Source organism: Rhamphochromis longiceps, linkage group LG19, assembly GCF_057381845.1.
Source record: "Rhamphochromis longiceps isolate RC_006_pf linkage group LG19, R_longiceps_female_GT1.1, whole genome shotgun sequence".
NCBI classification, from domain to species: domain Eukaryota; kingdom Metazoa; phylum Chordata; class Actinopteri; order Cichliformes; family Cichlidae; genus Rhamphochromis; species Rhamphochromis longiceps.
The window spans coordinates 17,577,853-17,596,846 of record NC_140575.1 but is presented as its reverse complement, the minus strand read 5'-3'; the positions used below and the strand labels follow the sequence as shown (position 1 = coordinate 17,596,846).

Genomic DNA, 18,994 nt, shown 5'->3' with positions numbered 1-18,994 from the left:
CAAAGATTAGGTCGATAAGAACAGGGTTAAAGGTCTACTTGACTGTGGAGACTCGGCTGATGAGAAGTGTTTTTTCGGGCTAATTGCTGCACTGTAAGAAATCATAAAGTGTGAACAGTTAGTTATTGACGACTAGGAGGCAGTAACGCAACCTGAAATGTTACCTGCTGCCGGGAAAACCCAAAGAAGAACGTAATACGAAGCGAGTGGGAGGTGCTGGGACAAAGTGCGCATGTGCTCAGAGGGCCACACGTGGGTTGTGTACACCACGGCGCACGCACGCAGACGCAAGTAGCGCTTCAGAAATGGCGGCTGACGGTGGCAGTTCTTCGCTGCAGCTACCCTGCGTTTTTTCACCTAAATCACGACAGTTCTTAGCGCTGTGTGCCCAGGATGGCAGACTTCGAATTTGGAACACAGATAGTAAAACACTTCACCAGGAATACGTGCCTTCAGCTCATCTGAGTGCCACCTGTACGTGCATAGCCTGGGGACCATGCCGGACAGTCAAGGTACGTGAGGCTGTTGTTAGCGTCAGCAGCTAGCGAGGCCCGAATAAAGCCGCATTTGACAACGTGATATAAAGGAGCAGTTGTTAAATCGAGAGAAGTGTTACTTTTCAAAGAGTGAAGTTTTTACTCAGCGCGGAAGGCCCTGGCGTTTGCCGTTTGAAATGCTTTACGGAGCTGACAGACGTGGTTAGCGGCGGAGCCACGTTAGCAGCTCGCTAGTTTTCCACAGCTGCGAAGAACGCACATGTTAGTCCCACATGGTGGTCCAAGCAAATGACGAACATGTCTTAATTTCGTATATTATGGCGAAGTTAGTCTGAAAAACTCTGAAAGTGGCGACTTTAACTAAAAAAGATGTTTTTCTTTGTTTTTAAATGGTTATTATGGTGAATTAACGAGTTATTGAAGTTAGCATCAGCTCAGCGGAGCGTGCCACCATGACACTTCTAGAAGCAGGGTCCGCTAGCTGTACCTCAGTTTATCGAGGGGTAGTTTGTTAAAAGTTTGTTACGAGGCCAAAGTAAACATAAATTGGGCGCTGAAAGTACTGCAGTTTTAAATCCACGGATGATAACTGAGATTAGAAAACTAGTTTTCTGTTCTCGGATTCAGTTTTATGATTCTTTTAAATGTCATTAAGACGAGAAATTGTTTGCAGTTATTCTTTTAGCAGTCACTGTGCTGCCGTAGAATTGGTTTAATATGTGGAACGTTAGTACTAGGCACTAATGCCGCCGTATTCAGTGATGCACTGGTCCTGTTTTCAGTCCCCATACAGATTCCTGGCTTTGATTATATGTTAGTGTTGACTTGATACCAGGACCTGAAAGAAATTCTATTAATTCTAATTGCTTTACATTATGTATAATATCATCACCTTAAATATGCTTTGTGTCAGGAGGGGCCTCAGAGGAAGAAGAGGAAATCGGAGGCGGTGCAGGTGGAGGAGAAGGCAGACCTGTTGGCCATGGGCACAGCAGCTGGAACTGTGCTCATCTATAGTACAGCAAAGGGAGCATTGCATTGCACCCTGGTAAGTTTGGGACCTTACATGGTTTGCAAAGAATTGCTTCTTTGCAACCTTATGCAGGATGAAAAATGTTATGTTTTTCTTTGTATTTTTGTCTTTTGTCAGAGTTAATATTTTTTTTAGTGTTACACTCACTTTTTTTTTCCAATATAATAGGACTAGTTGTTTACAGTTGCTAACTGTGCAATTTGTGTGCCAGGATGGAGCCCACAGTGGAGGAGTGAACTGTGTCCAGTGGCACCCTGAAGAAAGCTTATTATACAGTGGTTCAGATGACACAAACATTGTAGAGTGGGACTTGCAGACTGGCAAGACAAGAAGGTCAGTAACTACTTTCTCTTTGGGATAGTTTGTTTAAACCAAGAACAAATGACCAATCACTGATCAATACATTTCCTGTAATGATAACTGGTTAAAAACTGGTTTGTTAGCCTGAAAATTATTTCTGATATTTGCTATTTAGGCTCTCTTTATTTGTTCATGCTGCAACACAGTTTTTTCAGCTATAATACAATTAGTTGCCATTGTTTTATAAAAACCTGTTTTAGGTTGTTTAATAGATATCCCTTTAAAGTCACACAATGTTATCTAGTAATGTATTTGTCAGAAATTGTCTTTGTGCAGCCAGAACTGTTAGAAAAGAACAGTCCAACACGGTGGTGGACGGTGTCATGCTCACTGTCACAGGCTTCTTTAACACATTTGGACTTGAAGTGCTTCCTACATTTAAACAAGACAGTACTTTAGAAGCATAAAAAGACATCTGTAAACACTTGAATGTTAAGAGAAGTTCTAAATACATCTATGTGACATTGCAAGTTTGTTTGTGAGAAACACTTGAAGAGTTCACACCTGAAAATCTGTTTTTCAAAAAGGATGTCACATTCTGGGTATAAATCATGTCCTTCTTAAAGTGTTTATATTTTTGACACTAAACTATCCTTCACATAGAGCGTATATTGTAATATTACCTCTTAAAATTGCACTGTTTCCAAAAGGACATTGTTTTCTTGTTTTTCTACCTGTAGAAACAACACTGGTGGTGAGAAAAGTAAGAATGTGGTTCCAGCTTAAGCATGCCTGTCTTTCACAGACCCACCAAGGCCTAAAATACACCAGCATCATTGAACGTTATACCATCAGACATTTACTATCACTATATTTCATCATGAAAGCCTCTTGTCTGGTGACAGATATATTAGCTACACAGGCACAGTCAGCAGCAACAATCATGAGCACTAATGCCACCATGAATCTTCACTTGATGCTCAGTAAAGCCCATTCGAGGTGCACAAAGTGGGTTGGAGAGTGTTTGTTTCTTGCTGTTATTAGGAGAGAGCACCAGTAAATAGTATGCTGTTGGCCATAAACTTTTTAGGTTCATCACTTCAGTAGGAGAAAGAATAATGCAGTGATAGAAAACACCAAGGTGTTTCTCACACATCACACTTCACAAGTCATTATCTTCTTTTTGTTGGTGCAGTTAGTGGAGCATTTCGTTTAACTGCTTGCATCAACCAAACGAGTTCTACTTTGGTTGTTGTGTGGCCAGCTGTCTGAAGGTTGTCAAAGTGGTGCAAGTGCCATTCAGGTCCAGCTTTCCACATCGATCTTTGCTAACCTTAAAAAGACTTCAATTTCATTCAGACTTAAATGGTTTTTCACTCTGTGCTCACTAGAGCAGTTTGTGATTTAAGGGATAAGAAAAGGGTGTTGTTGTTTTTTTCTTGCTGTTTTTAAAAGGTTGAATGGGCTGCTGATATTTAAAGCTGATCACGAGGAAAGAGGAGAGGAAAGTGCTTTAATGTGGTTTCTATGACATCAAAAAGAAAGCATGAAAAAAACTTAAACTTAGGAGATGTAGTCAGCTGCCTCTCCAATGAGTCTTTCACCCTGCAGATGAGCTCAAGCTTCACTGCCTTGGACTGCAGTTGGTCTTGTTCTTCTCTTCAGCGAGCTTCACATACTCACACATGACAGTACTCTGCCTCATGCAGGTTCTGGTTAGTGGCCTTGCTCACAGTGGCTCTCCAGAGTGGATTGAGAACTAGAAGATGTAGTCCTAAATACGGGACTTGAAATATGTATGACTGCAGGACAAGATTCTCTCTGGAGAAGCAGCTGAATGAGGACAGCTACAAAACAAAAAGTCTAAGAAATGGAGGGGGGAGTGCCAAAATGAGCCACTAGATGTGTGTGGTAGATGTTAATATATCATGGAAGCCTGCCCCGATTAAGTTGTTTTATGGGAAAAGCTAGTAGTGAACCTAAAATTGTCATCGTCTCTCTCACAGTAAGTGGAAGGCAGACCATGCAGCGGTGACCAGTTTGTGTGTGAGCCCTGATGGTAAACTGCTGCTGTCAGCTGGACACATAATAAAGATGTGGGACTTGGACACCAAGGAAGTTTACAGGGTGAGCTAAATTCCAGATTCTTTAAAAAAAAAAAAAAAATTATTATTAGACATAAGTCACCTAATAAACTTGGTTTTAATGCAGATATGTTAGTCACACTCCAGAAGAGTCAGTATTGTATTATAGTGTTATAATAGTGCTTTACTTAGACCTGAACTCAGCTGTTTTTTTTGTTTGTCTTTTTCCTTGCAGAAGTTCACAGGCCACTCCACGGCTGTGACGACCCTGCGCTTTGCCACCACACGACCCCCTGACAGCAATGGCCTCTACTTTCTGTCAGGTGCTGCCCATGATCGACTGCTCAGTGTATGGTAAGTGCAGAGTTGATTTTAGTATGTTTGATGTTGTGTAATTAAGTGCATGTATGAAAATGCACTGCAGTCAGATTTGCATGACTTAATTCAAAGCTATCTTACTGAAGGCAAGTACGAGAAGATGGAAAAGACAAGAACTCAGTGGTGTCCTTCACACTGACGGATGAGCCGCAGCACATTGACCTCGTTACATCCAACAGCAAGGAAGAGGTAATGCATTACTTCTCCTGTATGTTAAATTACTTGCAGTCGGTCTTTAACAGGGTAAAAGATAATAACTTGAAACAGAGTCGTAGGCTCTATGTTGATAATTTTCTTAATTAGGAAATGAGAAAATATTCATACGTTTTTTTTAGCAAACGCTTAGAATTTAATGATTCAAAGCATTTGCTAAAACGTGTCTTCTGTACTGCGTTTCTGTTAGAACTTTTGTTCTTAAATATTTTTTCATGTTAGTTCTCGTGTGTGAACATTTTGGGCTTTTTTGTGTGTTTTACAGGCAGTGAGGCTGGCAGTGGTGTGTAAGGATGGGCAGTTGCACCTCTTTGAGCACTTTTTAAATGGGTAGGTTTCTAAAACACTAGTTTTATACAAGACAATGTACGGCAGTGCAGGGTAATGGGATGAAATATTTCGGCAATAAGCATTCATCTTCTGCTCAAGAGAGGCTGTGTTGCACTTTTCATTGTTTATAACATTGTTTATTACATCCAAGTGGCTTCCTACAATCTTTGATCTTATACAAATGCAAAGTGGACAGGTTAAAAAAAAATCCTGACTGCATTTATCAAACCATAGACTGCAGTAGAGCCATGGGTAGGCAGGAAAGTATGGACTGACTGCAGCGTAATAAGACCAACATTTGCATGTGCATTAACACTAGCACTGAGATTAAAAAGCTAGTAAAAGTGAGACAGCCAAAAATAAAATGATCCAAAATGATGCAGAGAAAGCAAGAGAGAACAGGGTGAAACGGAAGGGCAGCATGAAAAATTAATAAATAAATGTGTGTTTTGACACGAGCAGGTAGCAGAGTGTCCTTGGCTGAAAGCAATAAAGAGAAGAATGAGTTGCACTGCACAAATAGTGCAAACTGGAGAGCTGCCAAGCAAAATTTAAGCATAAAAAACATTAAATTCTACTCTTTAGAAAGATGTGTTTTAAATGTTTCCGATCAGAAATTCTTAAACGATACAATACATACATTTGTTCAGTTTTTCCTTCTGGCCATCACAGGAGAGCTCACATTGTCTCGGCCCCCTTTCTGCTAATAGTCATCAAAAAAGCAGTTAGTCACTCCGTGGTGGATGAACTTGACTTTTACTTTCAAGGATCTATCAAGGATCCACCAGCCCACAAGGTGTCAGTTTTACAAGAGCTTTTATTGTTCACTAAAACGAGCACAACAATGAATGGATTTACTGTAATCTCAACATTAAGTGTCCAAGTAACCCTCCAAAAGCCGGTTGCTTTCTTGCAGCTTGTTTTTGTCCAAGTCATTGGTTGTGATGTTTGAGAGAAGACTGGCTCACAGAGGACTTTGTGTAACTTCTGTTGCTAATTGTTCAGTTACACCCGTCAGCGTCAATCTCCACCCTGCAGTTTTTCAAGGTCCCTCAAAAGGACCACATCTAAAAGAGATCCTACAGCAAGCAAGCCAGACTGCCTAAATGGCCCTTTCAATAGAAAACAGACTGCTGTTCCACTTTATCTAGACTTTGTGGCACCAGTGCCATCCTTTTGAAAAATTAGTCTAGAACCCTGAAAATTGGTGCATTTGTAGCTGAGGAGCCCCTTTTCCATTAGTACCTACTTGCCAAGGTTTTCAGGGTTTTCCATTAGGTCATAATACCTGTACCAGGTACTAAAATAGTACCTGCTCGGCCAGGGTTCCAAGTGACCTGAGCAGGTACTAAAATGTGACGTCGTCAGACAGCACGCCACCGATTGGTTGGTCATTGGCACCCCTCAATGAGTCGGGGGAGTTCACAAAAAAATCTAATCGCAGTACTACAAAATTTAAAATGTATGTCACATGGATTTCAGGTTGTATATATTAAATACCACCAAGTACATGTTCAGCAATTTTGTATGCTGTCTATGCTAATGGTTGGTTTGTCCCCTCAGCCCCTGTAAGAAGCCCTTGTCACCATCATGTACGGTGCAGATGTCAGACACAAAGGAGTCCCCGATCCCAATCCCACTGCTAGCAGCGGTGCTTGGAGCGGATACTCGAACTGTGATGCTGGCGTACGGCAGCCACCTACAGCCAGTAATGGAGAAAGTGGTGAGTCTTCTGAAGGAAACCGAAATACACAATGTTATATAATAAGTAACCTGGACAGTCATGTGTTTTCTTTTTGTGTGTGTTTTTTGTTTGTTTGTTTTAATAGCCAATAGGACAGTTCTTTCCTCTTATACAGGAAAAATTTCAACTAATTTACAGTCTTTATTTAATCTGGGAAATTTAATGAAGTAAGTTGATGTCCTGGTATATCATCTTGTACAGTATAATTAATAAAATATACTTTTTTTTTTTTTTTTTAAATCTACACTGGGTGCCCTTCCTGGCACAGCCCCAAAGAGATTTGTGTCTCCTCTAAGGATCAAGTTGGGGATCTCTCGTTTATTAGGCAAACACGTAAACCACTATACAGAAACTGGCAAAACATCTGAAGTGGAATTCATGCTCACATTAACACCACAGTCATGCGTGGGCTACCAGTAACCTGATAGGAGCTGCATGTTTTAATGAGCACCTTGATCACTTGAACAAGAGTCATGGTAGCATTCTTATTGGACCCCATTAAACTATATTAAAATATTACTTTAAAGACTACATCAGTATGAATACATGTACTAGAATTAACAGATACACACATGTCAGTACCTGCCTAGTGTCTCTACAACAAAGTTTCTTTAACACTAAAAACGGTGCTTGTTTTGAATAGGGCCATTAAGACCAATAACCTCTACAAATACCATTATATGTTGACAGCTCTGTTTCTAATTTGCACTGTGATGCATTTCATTAATTCCAAGTTTGGTCCTTCACTTTCATAAAGTGTATGTGAGGGACATGGGTAGGTCAAGCTTGGTGTCTATACCTTCTAAAGCCGTAGTCTCAAGATTGGCCAAATTCTCATTGGTCAGACAATCACTAGGATTAGTTTCAGAACAAGAAAAGCATGGCATCATTAGCCTTACAGGGTTGGTCAATAATTCTTTGGCAGCGCAAGAACGGAGCACCTGTGGAAACAGATTTGGGCTTTGTCCATCAACAGGAGACTGCTAGGGCTGATTTGGTTCATTTGAACATTTACTACACATTTGTCCAACGACGAGGAGGTTAAATGTCTCACAGAGTAGTGTAGTGAAAGATAAACTTATGCTGAATAGCCCTAAGACTAAATATGTCATTGTGCCCTTAAGATCTGCAAAGGCCACAAAATCCACACTTTACATAACACGATTTTCACCTCTTCATCATTTATCAAATATTTGTGTGTTTACATCCAACTGTTCTCTCTGAGGAAGCTGCATCAGGCTGTGCACTCACCAGGTGAATTTCTTTAGGAGCACAGTAGAGAGCTTTTTGTCGTGATTTTATAGTTGCCTTTCTTATTACCATTTTTTGTTTCTTTTAGAACTACTTTTATCCTTTGCTGTTGGTTGATCCTCTCCAAACAGAATTTCATTGCGTCTTTCTACAAATAGAGAATGTTAATTCTTAAGTAGTGAGCTCAAATTACAAACGCCGTCATCTTCAAAGAGAACATCTGTGTGGCTGCGTTCTCTTAAAAAGGCTGGCCAAACAGCTGGAGTAAACTTTGCAAAAAGGCAGCAAGGCACATCTTGTCCGGCTCTAGGGTCCAATGAAAGTATTAGTTATGGCAACATTAAGCTGGATGATCAGTGTTCTCTCATTTAAAATAAAAAAATGATTTATTGATTAGAATTGTTTATTTTTGTTCATGACATGAAGTCCATAAGTTATTCATTAATATTTCATGTGCTGCTATCACCATTTGATGTAATTATAGGCGGGTGCACACATGTCTCTGGTTATCATTTCATTCTAAAATGTGATGTTCAAATGATTTAATACAATCCAAGTAATTGCCTTTTATCTTTGTTTATAAGTCCTTTAGGCTGATAAGGCTGCCGGTAGCATGTACCTCATACACTGGCACATTTTGTTAATTAAGAGATAACATATAAATGACAGACCACTGATTTAACAGATTACTGCATATCTCACGTCTGAAAAAAGGACTTGGAGGTGATGAGCGCCTGACAGTGTACAGCTGATAAATAATACAGTGTTGTTTTTGTCCGTAATATTCATCAGGTTTGCTCACACTTACCTGTCAACCTTCTTTCCTCTCATCTGTGCAGGAGATCAACACAGCAGAGAGACATGTGTGTTTGACCCGGGATGTTCAGACCACTTTGTCCCTTTCCATGGAAACCACAGTCTCCAAGGTAACAATCAAGTCTTCATTTTCTTCACCATGTCAAGAAGCCTGGTCTGGACAGGTTATTTGCCAGTCCATGTGCACTCTAGATAAACTCCCAACAGTTCGAGCCACAGAAGTGGAGGGTGAAAAAAAAAATTATGAAATTGCTTCTTCCAGGTGAAAACTCCAATTGTCAATGCCAAGAGCAAAGTGCTGGTCCCAGGACTTCCTGGTCACAAAGCCCCACTTAAAGGAACCTCACAGGGATCAGAGAAGAGGAAAAAAGACACAGACACCAAAGAGGTAGGCTCAGCCTCCGGATGAGTGCATCTGTCAGTCTCTCTGATTCTGACAGCTTTTTGGCTTCGGCCCCAAAACGACTAAATGAGCATAAATGTCTCCACCACATTGTTGGCTCAGTGATTAGTCACACACCAATCAGTCAAGAGAGGCTGTTAATATGGGCTCAAATTGTGGTCATAAATATTTTGTACTTGTAAATCAGTTTTGTACTTGTGAATCAGGATTTGTATGTGTAATAAGAATTTGTGTGCATAAAAAAGATTTGTGTGTGGACTTAGCCAAAACATACGTGTGAAACTCTGCTCTCAAGTTTCAAGTTACAAGTACAAATTTTGACATTGGTCAATGTCATGTCAATCACAAATTTAACTGTCCAATCAGAGAACAGATGGGTTTGGCTGTCGATGGGGCGCTTTTTTGAACTGCAGGTCCTTGAAGGGTAATACAGTTTGAAGCTGGATGATCTCTGTATAAATATCCGATAGCAGCTAGGTCCCCTAACTTTCAGTAGCTGTTGAAAGGCTAAAGTTGTGGTATATCAGTGGTTAGAAATACCATTATTACTTTAGGATTAGTTTAACACAAAGTCAGGGCTGACCCGCGACCATTGCTGTGAGTCACAGTGCGCAGCATAAAGGTACTTTCACATCGGACGCAGCATGTGCTGCTAATGCTAACTGCTAACTAAAAGCCAAGGATCCAGAATTAGTTGCGCTGGCTGCTGGGCTCTGTGGGTTTTTGCGGCAGCGCTACCTGTACTACATGCACCTGCTCCTTGTCGTTTCTATCTCTGACTTTATGTCCTCTACAAGAGTTTGTGGGAGGTTTTTTTTTTTTTTTTTTTTTACCTTCAAATGTTCAATAAAAATAAAAACTCGGACCACCACAGACTGTTTTCCTTCGTGGTGATGAAGGAAAACGCTGGGCTGGGATGTAAAAGGGCATTTATTCCCTCAGGACCTGAAGCTCCATAAAGCACCCCTCCAATAGCCAAACCCATCTGTTCTCTGATTGGATTGTTAAATTTGTGATTGACATGACATTGGCCAATCAGAAGAAAGGAAGAAAAATAGTGTCAAAATTTGTACTTGAAACAACGTTTCACACGTATTTTTTGGCTAAGTCCACACACAAATCTTTTTTTTTTACGCACACACAAATTCTTTTTACACATACAAATCCTGATTCACAAGTACAAAATATTTATGACCACAATTTGAGCCCATATGTTAACAGGTGATTTATTATGAGAAGGACATTGTTACAGTGAAAGTGCATACATCCTCATCCAACCCACTCAAAAGCCTGTTTGCATCTGATCATTTATCATTCTGCAGTAGAGGGTTTCTTTGTTTTTTCTTAAAGTTTTGCTTCCTCATTCGACATTGTTCATTCATTTGAAAGGTTCAGAAACTCTCTCAAAGATTAATCACACTAAAATTTATGCATATGTGGTATTTTAAGTGTTATAGATGTTTCTGTTTTTGATGTAGTTTTGGTACTAAACTCTGTTTTGAAGTTTGCAACCCCCCTGGCTAAAAGATAACTCTGCTTCTCTGCAGATGTCAATAGCAGAGCGACTTGGTGAAATTGATCTGTCTACAGTCTCTGAGAAAGGCGCATCTAAAGGGACGGCTTCGTTAACGACAGACAATTTTGCAGTTCTGCTGGTGCAGGGCCTGGAGAGCAATGATGCTAGCATCCTGAACGTAAGTTCTCCTTACAGAGTCTGATGAAAGGCTTAAAACTTTGAGGTTGAAAACAATCTCAGTTGATTCCGGTGATAAAATTCAATATCAATCCCCAAAACATCTTTCAAAAAAATCTTTGAAACCATCTGTGAAAGTGTTGACTTTGATCAACTTCCCACAGTAATGCGAGGTGAAAATAAATGGAGCCAATTCTTCTGGCACGTCTTGGGTTTTACATTAACTTGTTCTGTGCAAACTTCTTTTCCCCCCTTTGCTCCTAAAGAAAGTTTTCCAGACTCGCAAAGAGATGGTAATAAAGAAGACGGTGGCTCGGTTACCCCTCTCTGCAGTTCTACCATTAGTGGAAGAAGTAAGTGTCCCCTTTATGGTCAAAAAGCAACATTTTGTGTTCCTGTGAAGGGATGGGATGGTCAGGATTTTTCAGCTTTCATCAACTTTTTAACATTTATATCAGCACCTGGTAGTACATATTAGGCTCCACAATCAAAATACAAAAACTAGACAAATGTTGCACAACCTGTGTGGCATATTAGAAGTTTTTGGCTCTCAGTTTTTTTTGTTTTTTTTTAATCTTTGTGCCGTAGCATCTAAGAGCTAAGAGTCTTGAACTTCCCATTCCTACTACAAAGCTACATTAACCTGCATCTATGTTTTGTCCTGTTGTCAGGATTTGTAAGTAAACTCATGTTAACTGGAGTTTTTAATAAACCCCGTATCTCCTCTGCAGCTCACGAAGAGGCTCCAAGGGCACCCGTTTACGTAAGTGAAAGCTTGACGGATCAGCTCGGCATTTAATTAGCTTGAGTTCAGTGTTTGTCCACATCAGACATTAGTCACTGATGCAGTTATTTGTACCGCTGCTTTTTATTCTGCGTGCCTCTGGCATATGGCATCATAGTGAGTGCTGCAAGAATGAGGCCAAAACTAAGAAGTGAGCGAACATCTTGGAACTGTGTTGGTCTCATTAAACATTTCATTAGATGATCAACACAAGCTTAAGACATTTTTGCTTTTGTGCTACAATACACAGAATGCACAAGTAATTCCTCCCATGTGAATTTTAAAGTTAAGGTGTAATACATTAAAGGTGTTTGCTATCAAACATCTAAATGAAACTATGGAAAACTGTTGGGAGAGTTATATGGAGGTTGAAGTATTTTGATTATAGCATAACATTGGCATTTTACATTTATGCTTCAAAAATGTTTGTAGATTATCCTGCTGAACAAAATATTCAAGTGAAACCTTAGTATCCCACAGAGCTTGTGGAAGAATTGCTAACTAACTGAAAGGTGAACAAAAATCACTGTCCCTGCCTCACTCCGAGTATGAAGCTGGCCTGCTCCCTTTGCTTGACAGCATATACATTTGTTCTTTCTTACAGGGCAGCCTTAATGGTACGGTGGCTCAAGGCTGTACTTATGCACCACACATCATACCTAGCATCGGTGAGTTCACTCTGCCTGCACTCGCTTTAATTCCTGCACTGTCATTTGTGTAGTGACACACGCCAACAGTGCTTATTGATGCATAAGGCCAGAAAGCAGCCATTCATATTTAATGAATGCATATTGGGATGTAGATTCGTGTTGTCTGACCATCAGTGTGGCTCTGACTAAAAATATCCTCACAAGCAGGAGGTGCTTTGATTGACATTCAGCTTTCCAACCTGCTGTTCATACCACTCTAAACAAGAGGAAAACTAGCTTTTTGTTGACCCTTCTGCTTCCACAAAACAGCTGGAATGTCATTATAATTTTAAATGTAAGCTGAAGCCTGGCTTGCTTCATGTAAATATCACCTGAAAGGAATGGTTAGCAGAGGAGACAAAGCTTTGGCAGAAGCCACTTTGGGTGCTTTCTTGTTGTCTGCTGAAATGTTTTTACCTTCAGCTGATCTATCTGTGTATCCAACAGCTGCCAGACCTTGTTACCCAGCTGGGAGTCCTTTATCACATGATTGAGAGCAGAGTGAAGATGTTCCACAAGCTAACAAAGCTGGATGGGAAGCTTTATCTCCTAATGACACAGGTAAGTGCCAACATATGCAGTGTTGTGCACAGTATCATTAGCTTTAAGTATTTTCAAATGACTGGATTTTGAGTGTTCGAGGGGTGAGTCGTGTGTCAGGGACGACTTGGATGGCTTCCCTCACGAAGCTGCTGTGTTTAGCGGCACCCTTAAAATGCAGAATGTCCTCCCCGCTCACTCTTGTTTGACGTTTAACTGTGAAATACATCAAATCCAGGATCCGGTGTGAGATAGAGGCATGGTTTGTATTTGAGGACAAGTAAAGGATGAATATAGTGAATTGTGTCAAAACAATAAAAGCCTAATGCTTTTCTGTTTAGATTTATTTAGAGAGGAAAGTTTGAATGGAGTGTTTTTTTTTTTTCCCCCTTTCCTGCAGTTATGCTCCTGTAGGCAATGTCAGTTTTACATTATGTTCTTCCAGTAATGTGTACATAATGAAGATCCATTTTACTAGTAAATATTACAGCTTACTCCTTGAGGGAAAGACTTCTTTAAATAGGCTGTGTATAAATAACAAATGTGCCGATGTATGCAGAATGATTGTGTTATGTTTCAACCTATTATTGAGTAGCTGCACAACATTTGTGTGTAGATTTGTAAAGAAGCTTTAAACATTGGAAACATGTAACTGTAGTAACAAAAATGACATGATAAAATGGAGACTAGGCTGTCCAAAACAAAGGGTCTTTCCTTATACATACATTAGAAATGCGACGCATCATTCAAATCAGTGTTTGAGGACGACAGTCTGACTTCACAGGAGCTTTCTTTATCACACAAAGAACGCATGTCATTGTCTTCTCCCCACTTCTGCTCGTACACACCTGGGAGCTGTGAGGCTGTGAAGACGCAGGCAGAAAAGTTTGAATGTTGTTTCTAAACATTTGGTGACTGCTTTGAGAGCTCCAGGTGATCGGTTTTGTAAAACTGAACTCGGCTTTGTATTGTTCAGCGTTTGATCGTGAAAGATGCTCTATTTATCCCTCAGGAGAAATTATTTTGCCACAGCAGCCTTAAATGCAAACCAAAAATCCCGGAACTTAAATTACCCAAACAAGATAAGAAAGCAGACAGATTAGACTGTGTAACTACACTGTAACAAACAGATGTCACACTATGCATGTACAATTTTATGCAGATATGAAAAAATTGCATCCTTTAAGGCTATTTTTCACAGTCTAGTAAATAATCAGCCAACTGTAAGGTAGTATAAGAATAGGTTGCATATAGTTGAGATAAATATATCCATAGCAGTGTGACATTTCTCTCAGACACAGCCAATCAAGCAGTCTGATCTTGGATACACCAGAACAGTTTATGCTATTTGTATCCATAATAGCTCCTGAAAGTATATAATGAGCACTCTGGCAGTGTACACTTTCAGTAATAAGATGACGTTTGCTCATTATGGCAGTTTCTTTATGAGCTGAAATGGAAGGGTATAAATCCCAATGTGGCAAAAACATGTGCACACACTGATTTGAGTTTAGTTTGTAGGTTTCTGGTGCTGGGTGTGTTTGGTTCTTTTAGTTTTGTTTCTTTAGTAAAACCAATAAACCCCCCCCCCCTCCCCTTTTTTTTGTCTAGTTGTAATTACAAACTGCACACATAGTAATGCTGTATAAGTATGTGATATTGAAAACTGTTTAAGTGAAAAAACATTTTTCTTGCAGATAGAACAAGAAAACATGTTTCAACCATGTATTTTTAGTCATGTTTTTAATGTTGAGTTGAAAAAAAAAGTCTTGTGCTGTATCTAAAACTGTTTTCCCTTTCACCACCAGATGGCGACAAGTGACCGCAGCAACGTGGTTTCAGATGTTGACCACACAGCTAAGCTGGTCTATGAAGACGGTAAGTGTTTGTTCTTCTGTTTAGTTTCACTAACCTCCCCAATCCCACCTTTCTCCTCTCAAACTTACCTCTCTTGTGGCATCAGTTCCTTCAGATTTCATGCAGATCATTGTTACCTGTGAATAATGCAGTCCATCGAGCAGAGGGTGTGGTAGCTAGCTGTATTAAAATAATCATTGTTTTTTCAGCCTGTACTCTATCTCTTGTACATTTTCAATGGGTGATTGACTGGATTGACTTCTTGAAGGTGATGGAGTGCAACAGGTCACATCGATGCCCTGCTTGAGTCTCTGCACTGCTACACTATTGTCTTCTCATTATTTTGACTGGCATTCATTATCTTGTCATTTCACCTCAACTCATCTGGGACTCTGGCTGAAGACTGCGCTGAATCGGTTAAGATTTATGAAAACAGCGTTGGCCATCATGCAGCCACTCTTGGCAATGCATTGCACGGAAACATGACTCCTGTTGCCTGGCAACCTGACCGGCAGCGTTCAGATCCTCCCCTTTGAGGGAACAACAAGGCCCCGCTCTGTTCGCTCTCATTTCTCATTACCGTACTGTATAAAACGCTTTGAGCCACATAGAAAATTGGCTTTCATGAAATAATTAACCTGCGCCTTGAGTTCCAATATCCTCGTCAGTGGTCCAGGATGTGAAGGTTCATTGAACAAATAAAATAAAAAAAAGTTCATAAAAGAAGCCGCTGAACAGGAAGCAGAACTTTGTTCGTAGTGTCAGGAATGATGCTATGCTCTGAGCTTATTATGGGTCCAACTTGGGAATCTGACAGGAAGCTTTAAACTGCCAGACTAGTCAGAAACAGGAATGATTAAGCCATCTCTCTGCTACCTAATTGTGTTAATTGTTGTTTGTGTGAGTAACATTAATTATACATTGATTAGTCCCAGGCACGATGCAGATAACACTGCCAGTTAGAAAATTGTATTTGTCATTTTGTTACATAAAATCTGCATTTTCACAAGTGGCAAAACTCTTTAAAAAAAAAAAACCAAAACAAAAACAACTTTTTATCCCTGGCTCCAAACACACGCTCACAGAATGGCTAAGAGCAGCGGTCTCCAACCTTTTTTGCGCCACGGACCGGTTTATGCCTGACAATATTTTCATGGACCGGCTTTTAAGGTGTCGCGGATAAATACAACAAAATAAAACTAGTACTGGTGCAGAAAAAAGATTTATTCATAACACACGTGAAAAGACCCAGGAAAACAGAGTTAACGATAAAAAACGATAACAAAGTAACGCTAAAAACCAATAAAAACCCTGAAAACCATACATTTCACACCCGAGCCTCAACTCTCGCGGCCCGGTACCAAACGGCCCAGGGGTTGGAGACCGTTGGCTAAGAGCATCTTACAAGGATGATCGTGCACTTCAATTTGTGTCCACTTTTCTTTACATGGTTTGTAAAATGGAGCTTTCTTTAATGTCAGCTGGCGTCATTACCGAAGAACTGACCAGCTTCTCTCACTACTTGGCCTTTTAGACTGTACATAAAAGATGGATGAAGCTAAGAAAAATGCTGCAGTACTGAATTGCCTTAACCCTTTGTTCTGGGCAGCTGGGGACAATGGCTCTTGAACTTTATCTTACTTAATCTGACCTCAGTGATATCTTTTCTGACCAGTTTATGGTCTGAGTTGTTCATTTCAGTTCATGAAACGGAATGTTTATCTTTTAAAATATGGTAATTGAGACAAATAGGAGGATAAAGTCGGGTATGCTGCCCATTTGAGAACCCTTTGATGGACGGCTAAACAAAGGTATTTGAAACCATTAATCAAATTCTTCAATAATGCAGACTTTGCTGTGTAACTGTGCAGCATCTCATCTCATCGCATTGTGAATTGCAGGAGAGTGTCAGATGCTGTCTTGCGCTGTTGAACACTTACATACTGTAAAAGCATTTAATGGCTTATTTTATAAAATCCTGAATATAACTTGATGTAACCATGCTGTTGTAATTTTTACTTACCGAGGCTTTAAAAAGCATCGATTTTTGTTTTTTAAAATGAGGCAGCAACCCTCTTTATGATGTCGCCCTCGCAGTGTCCCATATATTCACGGTGATTACTCCTGCCTGGTTTTACTGTTGGACAGCATGTAAGCATATTTACAGTTATGACATATAGCAGCAGAGTGTTTAGCGAGGTCTGTAACCAAGCCTGGCTGGTCAGTGTGCAGGCAGCAGACAGTGGCTGGCTGATATAATGGGAAAGATAGAACCATCAAATCATAATGACCTCCAACACTCCTGCATCATAAAGTTCATATTGTTGTCACAACTAAATGGCCCTGCTGTAGTGTTGAAATGCAAATACCTTCCTTCACTCTGTATGAAATGTAAAGAACTGAAGCATGAAACACTTCCTTCCTTCTTTCCTTCCTTTCTTTCTTTATTACCTTTGTGGAAGGTTTGTGTTTGTGTGGAATAAAAACTTGTTTGGCTTTGTCAGCTGAATGATTTGTTTTCCTTTGCCTGCGCTTTTCAGAGTCATCTGATGAAGATGAGGCATCTGGTGATGAAGGTCTTCCCGATGAAGACTCTGATGTAAGTTAGACTAGAAATTTACATTCTTAATGAACTGTTTTTCCAGCTCTTCCTCGTGCTATTTTTGCACATTAAGGCAGTGTAAATTTGATGAGACACAGCAAACAAATATCAGCCAGTGCCATCTATGACTTTGTAGAAGCTTTGCAGATATTAGGCAACACTGGTGCTGGGAAGGAAAACAAGTAGATTAGTACCCCTCATGCTGTCAGGCTGTCCATTTCTGAGTTAAGCTGAAGTCTTATATTTGTGTCCTCAGCACTGGGAGGAGGATGAGGCGATGACAGAAGACAACCAGGAGGAATCGGAAGACGAGGATCCCGGCAGCAGAACAGAATCCAAAGCAAACGGCGAGGAGGATATGGAGCATGAAAACGAGAGTGAAGAAGAATGAGAACACAAACACCAATCAAACATAAAACGGACCTGATAGAGTTACATATACTTTCATTTTATTTTCATGCATTTGATTTTATTATTGGAATAGAATGCAATTTTGCAGAATCAAGGGACACATTGAAACGAGGCCAGATGGCCCCCCTGCCTCGCTGCAGCTCGATTCAGCCGTGGGTTTGGAATTGTCGAGCTTGTCTCTAAAAACTGAAAGTTCCTCGACTGATTTCGTCCATCTGCACTCCGACTTTACACCCCGATGTGTTTGCATTGACTGCCAGGCTAATTTGGTTGTGTTTAGTTGACCTACGTTCTTGAACCTGCATTCCAAATTTGATGTCATAATGTTAAAATGGTATAAGTATGCATGTTCAACTTTTCATTTACAGCACTGTGCGATCGGTTTATTTTAACTCAACTCTGTAGGCTATTTGAAACACCTGCAGAAATGCAAACACGGAGCAGGAGTGGAGTTTGGATGTAGCTCCCCCCATCCCGGGGTCTGTGTTTGTGCAGCATACCAGAGGTGGCATTGCCAGGCAGGACCATACATCATGTCCCCCGCAATGTAAATCTGTATGTACAGTGAAGTGTTTGTATGAGCTCTTCCCTCTACAGCCACCCCCAGAAAACCTTGGGATTAAATGAACTCCTGTAAAGTCTCCTAAATGCTGTTTATTTTTTCTTTTTTGTTTTTTTACCGCCTTCAGATTTGTTTCAGATTTGCAGCCTTCTCGTTTTTAAATGTGTTCTTTTTGTGTTTAATATCAGGACATGTCTTTATGTCCACTGCCTACCACCCATAGTGACAGGGGCAACAGAGGACAAGAAATTGTGAACTTTGCTCGAGTGGGTGAATAAATGGGTTTTCAAAGTGGCTTGTGGTTTCCAGGGTCATGGACATATTTTAGAAATGTAGGCAGCTTCAGAGTTGAGATGGGTATCTTTTATAGACACTCATTAAGAAAAGATTGATGTAGCCTCTATTTCTGTAAAATGAAGCAAATATGGAAGTGCCTTAAACTTGCATTTATTTATTTATTTTTTTTCTAATGGCCAGCCTAGAGGGGGGGCAGCAGCTCCGGTTACAGAAAATTGTCTGATTCTATAAAAGTCTAAGAGAAAACGGTCCTACAGCTCACTTGATTTATGACCCAAGTAAAAATTTTCTGATGGGTTTACGGTCTCAGTCGCTAGTTTCAAGTCTTATTGAATACAACATAATTTATTTTTGCCTTTTAAGGGATTTGTTTGACATTTATTTGAAAGTGGGAAGAAAGTGAGGGAATGACGAGCAGCAAATGGCCCGGGGCGCACAAACCAGAGCAGCTACAGAAAAGACTTAAACCATCAGTACATGCTTACTCTCCCAGTTTAAAGAAGAATTCAC

At 40.2% G+C, this 18,994-nt stretch overlaps 1 protein-coding gene across 1 annotated transcript; it reads left to right on the top strand.

Annotated features, from left to right (window-relative positions):
* The first annotated feature begins 243 nt into the window (after nucleotides 1-243).
* On the top strand, nucleotides 244-18,273 carry wdr43 (WD repeat domain 43). Its single transcript, XM_085391027.1, has 18 exons — nucleotides 244-512; nucleotides 1,411-1,545; nucleotides 1,742-1,863; nucleotides 3,837-3,957; nucleotides 4,150-4,268; nucleotides 4,379-4,481; nucleotides 4,771-4,835; nucleotides 6,399-6,558; nucleotides 8,670-8,756; nucleotides 8,909-9,034; nucleotides 10,597-10,743; nucleotides 11,009-11,095; nucleotides 11,474-11,505; nucleotides 12,131-12,194; nucleotides 12,663-12,776; nucleotides 14,564-14,633; nucleotides 17,153-17,211; nucleotides 17,471-18,273. The coding sequence occupies exons 1-18, from the start codon at nucleotides 306-308 to the stop codon at nucleotides 17,603-17,605; spliced, it is 1,953 nt and encodes a 650-aa protein (XP_085247153.1). The 5' UTR covers nucleotides 244-305; the 3' UTR covers nucleotides 17,606-18,273.
* Nucleotides 18,274-18,994: the final 721 nt, after the last annotated feature.

Coding starts and splice junctions, on each gene's coding strand:
- wdr43 (XM_085391027.1), top strand. CDS start 306: ATGGCGGCTGACGGTGGCAGTTCTTCGCTGCAGCTACCCTGCGTTTTT. Junction 1,864..3,836: donor CAGACTGGCAAGACAAGAAG/GTCAGTAACTAC, acceptor TCTCTCTCACAG/TAAGTGGAAGGCAGACCATG. Junction 4,269..4,378: donor GATCGACTGCTCAGTGTATG/GTAAGTGCAGAG, acceptor ATCTTACTGAAG/GCAAGTACGAGAAGATGGAA.